Source organism: Sesamum indicum, linkage group LG16 (genome assembly GCF_000512975.1).
Source record: "Sesamum indicum cultivar Zhongzhi No. 13 linkage group LG16, S_indicum_v1.0, whole genome shotgun sequence".
NCBI lineage: Eukaryota > Viridiplantae > Streptophyta > Magnoliopsida > Lamiales > Pedaliaceae > Sesamum > Sesamum indicum.
The window spans coordinates 4,213,438-4,222,936 of record NC_026160.1 but is presented as its reverse complement, the minus strand read 5'-3'; the positions used below and the strand labels follow the sequence as shown (position 1 = coordinate 4,222,936).

At 36.4% G+C, this 9,499-nt stretch overlaps 1 protein-coding gene across 3 annotated transcripts; it reads left to right on the top strand.

Moving 5' to 3' along the window:
- On the top strand, positions 603-8,262 carry LOC105178723 (phosphatidylinositol 3-kinase, root isoform). 3 transcript variants are annotated; one of them, XM_020699413.1, is made up of 18 exons: positions 603-817; positions 1,110-1,209; positions 1,305-1,401; positions 1,487-1,645; positions 1,746-1,955; positions 2,432-2,610; positions 2,992-3,139; positions 3,534-3,629; positions 4,114-4,249; positions 4,345-4,466; positions 5,004-5,198; positions 5,393-5,563; positions 5,642-5,779; positions 6,020-6,174; positions 6,430-6,573; positions 6,793-6,940; positions 7,026-7,192; positions 8,060-8,262. In XM_020699413.1, the coding sequence occupies exons 1-17, from the start codon at positions 706-708 to the stop codon at positions 7,161-7,163; spliced, it is 2,448 nt and encodes an 815-aa protein (XP_020555072.1). In that variant the 5' UTR covers positions 603-705; the 3' UTR covers positions 7,164-7,192; positions 8,060-8,262. The 3 variants fall into 3 exon arrangements, with proteins under 3 accessions (XP_020555072.1, XP_011100557.1, XP_020555073.1); XM_011102255.2 differs by lacking the exon at positions 8,060-8,262 and adding an exon at positions 7,778-7,984 and having other exon boundaries at positions 604-817; XM_020699414.1 differs by lacking the exons at positions 603-817; positions 8,060-8,262 and adding an exon at positions 7,778-7,984 and having other exon boundaries at positions 1,319-1,401.

Here is a 9,499-nt window from a genome sequence, read left to right as displayed (position 1 = left end):
TACAAAGTAGGACTAAAGTGATAAAATCAAACTTATTGATTATTTTAGCATCCAAAGAGTCAAAATCTAGCCACAATTTCATCCAAACATGGTCAAAAAGACCAAATTGAGATAAAAACTAAAATTTTAAAATGTTAAAATTAAGAAATAAATTTAAGGGATTAAAATAAATCTAAACAAAAATTTAAAAAAACTAAATCTAGAATTTACCCAATAAAATAAGTTTGGGTGATTTGGGAACTAATGAAATTGGTCTTTTGGGTGGAAAATAGGTTCATATTCTTTGGGATATATTCATTCCCTTTATCTAAAATATATTAAAAAAAGGTCTTTTTTTTTCATAATAGCAATTCTTTTTTAGAAATATAATATATTATTTATATATATTTTTTATTATTCATAATATATTTTTAAATATAAAATATTATTTATTATATACCAATCGTGGCGACTAGTATACGATAAAGATATATTGTTTTACTTTCTTCACCTAAAGTTGCTATTTAGCGACACAAAGTCGCTACAAGCTTTGGACGCAAAAGAATCGCATATTACACGTCAGTTGTTCAGCTGGTGCCCACGACTACATGTTAAAGCTTAGAACCCTTCCCTGGTAGGATTTCTCTTAATTCTCAGAAGAAAGGATCATGAAAAGAATACACGGGTATACGGAAACCTTCTGAGATTCAGTGCAGTTGAAGGGCGATGAGTGGGAACGAGTTTCGGTTCTTCTTGTCATGCGACATTAATCTTCCTGTCACATTCAAAATCGAGAGGTTGGACGGGAAATTGTCTCCTCCTAAGCCTCCTGATTCAGGTATTATACTGATTTTCTGTACGTTTTACTGCGTTGTAATAATGGGTCGCTTTTGTTTTCCTTGATAATTGGAATTTAAGTATTTGAAATTTTTACTTCTGGAAAAAGAGACGGTGTTTTTATGGAGTGTTGATTGCCTTACTGAGTATTGAACTGCAGATTGGTACAGGTTTTCTTTTCTGGAGACTATGGGATTTTAGTATCCCTAGTTTTTTTATGAAATTTTTGCTGACTTTTAGTGTGCTTGCTGATTGATGGTATGATTATTGTACTTTTGGATTGGATTTTCCAGCTGATGGTGATGGTATAATAGAGGATAGGAAACCGGAGTTGTACGTTGAGTGCTCGTTGTTTATTGATGGCGCACCTTTTGGGCTCCCCATGAGAACAAGGTTTAGATTTATAATAATTTTGTTGTTTTAATGTGTAAAAGTCATTCCCCGGATAGTTTTGGATGATTTTGTGTGGAGATGGTGTAATATTGTAGGTTGGAATCCGTAGGTCCATCATATTGTTGGAATGAACTTATTACCCTGAGCACCAAGTATCGTGATTTGACAGCAAATTCGCAACTTGCTCTTACTGTAAGTGGTCACAACTTGCTTCTTTGGCTTAAAATGTTTTGCTGTTCAATTCTCCAGAGAATGTTAGTAGGTCTTCTGTGTGTAGGTTTATGATGTTTCATGTGGGAAAAATGAGGAAGTGGTTGGTGGTGCGACCATTCGTCTGTTTAACATGAAAAAACAGCTCAAGACTGGAAAGCACAAGCTTAGGCTTTGGGCAGGCAAAGAAGCAGATGGTTCTATAAACACTACTACTCCTGGAAGGGTATTACTCTTTCCAATTAATTGGTACTTTGTCCATTCAGAATTTTGTTGATTTATGGTATCGCTTTGTCTGATTAATTGCTATTTGTTGGGTTATGAAGGTCCCTAGAGAGGAGAGAGGAGAATTAGAGCGTTTAGAAAAGCTTGTGAATAAGTATGAGAGAGGACAAATTCAAAGAGTTGATTGGTTGGACCGGCTTGCATTCAAAGCCATGGAGAAAATTAAGGAACGTGAAAGCATTAAAAATGGGAGTTCCCATTTGTATGTTGTTGTTGACTTCTGCAGCTTTGAGCATCGTGTGGTTTTCCAGGTAATTCTGGGTGCCTGTAGTCTTTGTTCATCTCTCTAGCGATCTATGAATCACCTGGATACCATGGTTAATTCGTGCTGCTTTCAACAATTAAATTTTATATGGTCTATCTATCTGTCCAATCTGGAGCTTGCTTTAATGGGTTGAATCAATAACCACAGACCAAACTATAATAGTTATTAAACATTCTAATTAATTATCTGGTGTATAACCTGCCGTAAAGAAGAAATAAAATATAAAATTATTGCCTCACTGATTAAATACTGTATTAGGAGTATGCTAACAGTAGCATGTTAATATTTCTTGTGGGTTTTCCTTTGTGTGCTACATTTCTTATTCATTTTTGTACTCTGTTCAGTAAAATTTTCCTGCTTCGAATTTTGGCTACAAATTGGGGATGCAAAAAAATTGTGTTAAGAAAGACATCACACCACATAGCTTGATTTTCAGTTTCTTGAATGTCATTTGATGTGTAGGAGTCCGGGGCAAATTTCTTAATTCCATCTCCAATAGCTTCAACAAATGAACTGGTTACAGTGTGGGACCCTGAAGTGGGAAAAACTAACCCCTCGGAGCACAAGCAACTAAAGCTGGCGAGAAGTTTAAATCGTGGCATCATTGACAGAGATCTTAAACCCAGCTCTGTGGAAAGGAAGTAAGCTTTGTCAGCCTTTATTCCTAGTTCTTCCTTCTCTGTTTTCCATTTATGTTTTCATTTTACTCAATCCGAAGACTTGCTTAGTTCTATTAATTACAAATCTACAGATTTATTGGAGTTGAATCAAAGAATTTTTTCAAGCTTGGAATGTATTATCCATTATTATCAATATATGCTGTCTTGGTACACTGCAATATACATCCGATTTTTTCCTTAATATATCTGAAACCTTACATGTTACTCTTCATAGTATGTCAGAGCTTCAAGAAAGTTAAGTATGACCTCATTAGAGCATACGATGTGCGGACTTGTACTTAATTATGCTGTTGAGTATTCTCATTTTTCTGCTACTCAGATAGTCTATCTCATATCCAATAGGTCTATTCAAAGAATATTAAGATATCCTCCAACAAGGACTTTGACTGGAGAGGAGAAGCAGTTGCTCTGGAAATTTCGTTTTTCATTGATGTCAGAGAAAAGGGCTCTGACAAAATTCTTGCGCTGTGTGGAATGGAGTGATGTTCAGGTAAAAGTTTTGGGAACTATCGGATGTAATTCATCTTAATCACAGTCATTATGTGTCAAGCATTTTATGTTTTGTTCTCAAGTATTAATATAATGGTAAAGTTGTAATCCATGTTATAGCTTTTCATTATGTCGCTATGCTCATAGCCAGATATTCCAACTCTGGTTCTGGGGTGAAAAAAATTGCCTCTACTGTAAATACTCCAAAGCAAGTATTAGAAAGTGTCATCTATATTATTTAATTACTGAGTGTTGGAGGGAATGAGCCAGGAAAAGAAACTCAATTCACCAATCTTCCATTGAATTTTCTCAGTTTAGGTTGGTTAGTAGGTTTCCCGTCTTTGCCTTCAGTTATCTTACCTTTCACATTAACAAGTTGATATTCTTCTCTACAGGAAGCAAAGCAGGCATTAGAACTGATGGGCAAGTGGGAGACAATTGATGTTTGTGATGCCCTGGAACTTCTATCCCCAGTTTTTGAGAGTGAAGAGGTAAATTTTCTAAACTTGGTTGCTCTTTTGTGCTGCCCTCGTGCATCAATTTGACTTTTCTTTTTGATTATTGCTCAGTAATATATAGCTTGATAATCTGACGCCATCGGAGATGCATAGTTCACAAACTAATTTATTTTAAGCAGGGAAAGATGTATATTCTTTATTTATCACATTACAAGTTAGAATCACTTATTGTTGATTTTATGGATCATAATCTTGTTGCACAATCTTTGAGATGTATTTGGTGGATTTGATTTTCGGCGGTGCTAACTTTTTTTTGTGCTGTGAATTGAGTTACATTCTGACAACATATAATGAAAAAAACATCTGAAGCTGCTTATAATGAGAAATATACTCCATCTACTTGTTTTTATTTCCTGATGCATTCAAGGCTTCAAGTGAGTATGTGTCATCTTTTGGATTTGAAATATCATTATTGTTGTAAGCTACTAGCTTTACTAAATCTTAACCTCATCATTAGGTCCGTGCCTACGCTGTGAGTGTCCTTGAAAGAGCTGATGATGAAGAGCTGCAGTGCTACCTACTTCAGTTGGTTCAAGCTCTTCGCTTTGAACGTTCCGACAAGTCACGCCTTAGCCATTTCCTTGTACAACGGTGTAAGCTTGGTGCAACAATGAATCTAATTTTCTGATAAGATATGAGAATTTTCTTGCTCATATAGGTTTATTTGAATCCTTTTTGCATGTGGCAGCATTGGGGAATATTGACTTGGCTAGCTTTCTCCGATGGTATGTGGCTGTGGAACTTCAGGATCCTGTATATGCAAGACGTTTTTATAGCACCTATGAGCTCTTGGAAGAAAGTATGCTAAAGGTGTGGGATTGCTTTCTTCCTTTGTTTCAGTTCCCCCTCTCGTCTCTCTTTTTTTGTGTCTGTTTTCCTGGCCCGTTATTTTGGTAGGCTCCTTATTGTGTGCTATTTATGCTAATTTATTCATAGATTTGAACCTGTAGATGGTGCATCGGATGATCAAGCTTTTCAATAAAATGATTAGCATAATGATGCTTGACTATTCTGTGATAAACGGTAGAAATTTATTAGTTAAACTGAATGCTCTGCTTCTGTGCCATGCCATCTGTTCTTTGATGAATATAATCATAGTTTCCTTTGGTCTCCTTGGAATTTCCTCAAATGATCAAGAGGAGGATTTATATGCGTCCTTCTAACTTGATATTTATTTTTCATGGACTTGCCAAGTTTGGAAGAAGCCATATTTTCATACTGAAGGTTCTGTTTTATGATTATAAGAGAAAGCTGCTAGTAGTTCAGATAATAATTGAGTTTAATGGAATCTTTTGTCTCCTTTCTTTGTTATTATGAATATATGGTGACTGTTATACATCATATCAGCTGGGCCCATCTGCGAATGGTGATGAAGACGGTTTTAAGCTTTGGCAGAGTTTGGTTCGTCAGACGGAATTGACTGCCCAGTTGTGTTCTATAATGAGAGACGTGAGAAATGTAAGAGGCGGAACTCAGAAGAAGATCGAAAAGCTTAGGCAACTTCTCTCCGGGCTTCTTAGTGAGCTTACCTACTTCGACGAGGTACTTGCAAAATGTCAATTTCTTGTTTCTTGATCATGCTTCTAGCACCCCTGTTGTGGCTAATGTGACATGTGGGCTGTGCATTTGATCAGTTCAAGACACAATTAGATCCTATCTTCATCTTCAGTTTGTATACAGAAGTTGGTCTAACTGATATTTGTATGAGATTGAAAGAAGTTAATCTCCTTTTCCAGCCGATACGATCACCTCTGGCACCAAGGGTCCTTATATCAGGGATCATTCCATCAGAATCATCAATCTTTAAAAGTGCGTTGCACCCTTTGCGGCTGGCTTTTCGAACATCAACTGGGGGAACCTGCAAAATCATATTTAAGAAGGGCGATGATCTTAGGCAAGACCAATTGGTACAACTCATGCATTTGCTGCTTTATTGATGTACAAAGTTTGATATCAATTGTGTAAGCTAACAAATAAAAGATCAGGTTATTCAAATGGTATCACTCATGGATCGATTGCTCAAGTTGGAGAATCTTGACCTGCATTTAACTCCTTACCGTGTATTAGCAACAGGGCATGATGAAGGCATGATGGAATTTATTCCATCCAAATCTTTAGCGCAGGTAATTTATCCTAAAAATGATTTTAGGGTCATAATAGACATGTTAGAGTTTATATGAGCCATTGCGATTTATGTTGTTTGGAGGTGGTTAATATGGTGCCTTTAAGCAGAATTTTGTCATAATTAGAATGAGAGCAAGAAATAAATCGAAGAGAAAATTGATGTACTTTACGTAATTGCAGTTGCAAGACCTTATAACATTATACTTCATATGTCCAACTGATCCTGTTGTACTTTTCAGATTTTATCAGAACATCGAAGTATTACAAGCTACCTGCAGAAATTTCACCCAGATGATGATGGGCCTTTTGGAATAACTGCGACCTGTCTGGAAACGTTCATAAAGAGTTGTGCTGGCTATTCAGTTATCACATATATACTGGGAATTGGTGACAGGTATGCCAAACTGTAAAGTAAACATGCATGATGAGCAGTATCACGAATTTTTCCTCGAGTTGTCTCAATTTCTTTAATTCTTCAAGTGTTTCATTAATAGCATTCACAGTCATCTTTAAGTTACTATATTTTTGGGTTGATAAATACTGATATTGCACTATGAATTCTGTATACCTTTTAATCCTGTCATTCCGGGAGCTTGATTTTGATAACATCTATGAATGAACCTCTTTGGTTATGAATCTTGGTTCACAGGCACCTTGACAATCTGCTGCTGCAAGATGATGGCCGGCTTTTTCATGTTGATTTCGGTTTTATACTTGGCCGAGATCCAAAGCCCTTCCCACCACCTATGAAACTCTGTAAAGAAATGGTTGAAGCTATGGGTGGAGCAGAAAGGTTTCTGACTAAATCCAAAACAACTACTTATAGGCAATTTTTTCTCATCATTTATGTTTCTGCATAGTGATGTGCTCATTTGAGAAACGTCAATATGAGCCACAGTGTTTTGTGGAAGAACAAATGAAACAGCAGTTAAATACATTCATTGGAATTAAATACATCTTCTGCAACTCATAAACACAATGTTCTCACATTCATCCCCGTTTTCACTTGCAGTCAATACTACACCAGGTTCAAATCCTATTGCTGTGAAGCATACAACATTCTAAGGAAGTCGAGCAATCTAATACTAAATCTTTTCCACTTGATGGCGGGTTCCAACATTCCCGATATTGCTTCTGACCCTGAAAAAGGCATTCTTAAGGTGAAATTTCACTACATTATTTTCTTTCCTTCCTAAATGAATCATTCTTTTCCCTCTTACGACATGGTTTTCGCTCTTTATGTAGCTTCAAGAAAAGTTCCGTCTGGACTTAGACGATGAGGAGTCTATACATTTCTTCCAGGATCTCATCAATGAAAGTGTCAGCGCATTGTTCCCACAAATGGTGGAAACCATCCACCGCTGGGCTCAGTATTGGCGGTAATCTGAGATCAAAGGCACGCTTAGCTTCAGGTCAGCAGATCATATACTTTCCCTCAATTTGTATCATAAATTGTTATGAATCTCCAGATAATTATCATTCTGAGATTTGGTTATCATGCCATCTTGAAAAGTCTCGATTTGCAAAATCACATGCCATTAAACTTGCAAGGCAATAATGTAGGAGTCGACTTGTGAAAATATTTGAAAGTTGTCATTCATAGAATGGAAACAGCAGTTGCTTTTGAGAACACGCTTTACTACTACATTCTTGAGGCGAATGGAATTTCCAAGCAATTCACTTATCGTGATCGGGGGATTATAGTTTCTGTATTCAAATTTTCAGCAAGATCGTGTTCTTGAAGTTCAGCTATATTTCAAAACCAAGAATGCATTATACTTAGTTTTGTACTTGGAATCCCTCAATCACAGATATACTCTCCATTTCTTGATTCTGTCGAGCCTTTGATCCTCGTGTCTTAGACAAGAAGAATGAAGAACACGATGTATCTATTCTGTGTCTATATTTATCAATCTTGAATCTCTTTTTTTGGGTTCCTCAGTCCCATGATTTTCCTCTTACTGTATTTTGTGCTGTGTTGTGTTTGTTCTCCACAGTTGACAGACACATGGAAGTGCTAATGCAGAGGAAACATGTGGTATAGATATATCAAACATTTGTATATAAATTGCATCTCAACTCCCAGACTCAAATTATTTAAAGTTGTATATAAATCGCTCTTTCTTTTTTTTTAATGGTTCTATTTCCAGAATTGTGAGATGCTTATTTTATTTCCCTGAATAGATTATTTGAAAGTTCTGATCTCCAGGTTTTAAGTTTAAATATTTCATGCTTTGTAAATGAGGGAACTTTTAACGTTGTTTCTTTACCTTTTATAGCCTCAAATGACCTCGTAAGGGGTGAGGTTTGCACTCCGGTGTGAAAAGACAATTGTACCCTTGGAGTTGAACCAAAATGCAATTTATAGGGTGTTTGCCAGAGCTTCTTTGGAAGATGTTATACGCTCATCATCAACCTTGTATGATGTTTTCAGAGCTGATAAGATGTTTGATTTTATTTTGAAAATGAGTTTTTCAAGTGTTTGTATAAGATTCAGACGATGGAATTCATCTCATAATTTTGTAATTAATTTTAAGGAGTTTGTTAAAATTTTAAAAAGTATTTTAAGAATTTATTATTAGAGTTTATAAGCTTCTAATAATATTTCAATTTTTAAATTTATAAGTATTTTTAATTTGATTGTGAATTTTGAGGTTAGACTTTGCAAATTAGATGAATGGCATTATGTAACAACTCATGGACTAAAACACGAGACACGCACGTGCGCAGCCCGGAATCAATCTCTTTGCATTCCTCTCCGATGGATCCCTCCAGCCAGATGTGATAGACCAAGGAAGCCAATAATTGAGAAGGAGACTAGGGATTCTGTAGAATGCTGCAACCACAACTTCAACAATTCCCCAATTCCTTCCCTCTATTCAACCCCACTTACCATCTGCATTTGGAGTCTAGACAACAGTTTTTGCTGGTTAAAATTACTCAATTTGGGTGCTCGTAAACGTTGTAAAAGAGTATTGAGACCTCCCTCAATAATTTTTCTAAATCCCATAAGGTTGTTTCCATTTTTACTAATTTGGCAGGTCCGAGGAGCAAGTCCATTATCAATCGAATATGTCATATAACAATTAGGTAGACATATCATACAGGTTGCTAACATATTAGGACATGTCACTTTAAAATATCTCCAGCGAACTTTTAGTCATTTGGTGGCAACCTTACTGATAACCAGCAAGTAACAGAATTCTAAAATTCTCAGACAGATTGGGCAAAACTCAGTCAAAAGGTCATAATTCTTTCAAGATAAGTCCAAATTCTAAAAAAAAAATTATGTTAATTAGCAAACTCATGTAGGTATCCAATGGCATCGGATTCATTCTAACTACTTCATCCTCAAACTCACACTTGAGCTAAAGGTATGAAAAATGGTTAGCTCAAGCAACAAGTTCTGCAATCCCACCTCCAGAACAGGTACTAGGGGGTCTCAATAACCCTATTCCCGTTCTATGTCCAACATCTTTGCCTACTTCCTCCAACTAGTTTCTATGAGCAGCTCCATCTGTTCATTGTTGAGACCTTCAACTTAGTCCTCCTAGGCCCTTTTTCCAGTAAAGCAGGACAATGCTCTCAGCAGGTAAAAGGCGGAGCACCAGGTGATCAAGTAACCAAGGAGCATATTTCTGTTGTTCTCCAGCAAGACAGTCATGTACCTGCTGAGCTCGCCAGCAAGGAGACAATCGCCCAGGAGCCTCCCGAAAGCT

Coding starts and splice junctions, on each gene's coding strand:
- LOC105178723 (XM_020699413.1), top strand. CDS start 706: ATGAGTGGGAACGAGTTTCGGTTCTTCTTGTCATGCGACATTAATCTT. Junction 1,646..1,745: donor ACACTACTACTCCTGGAAGG/GTATTACTCTTT, acceptor TGGGTTATGAAG/GTCCCTAGAGAGGAGAGAGG. Junction 5,199..5,392: donor AGCTTACCTACTTCGACGAG/GTACTTGCAAAA, acceptor CTCCTTTTCCAG/CCGATACGATCACCTCTGGC.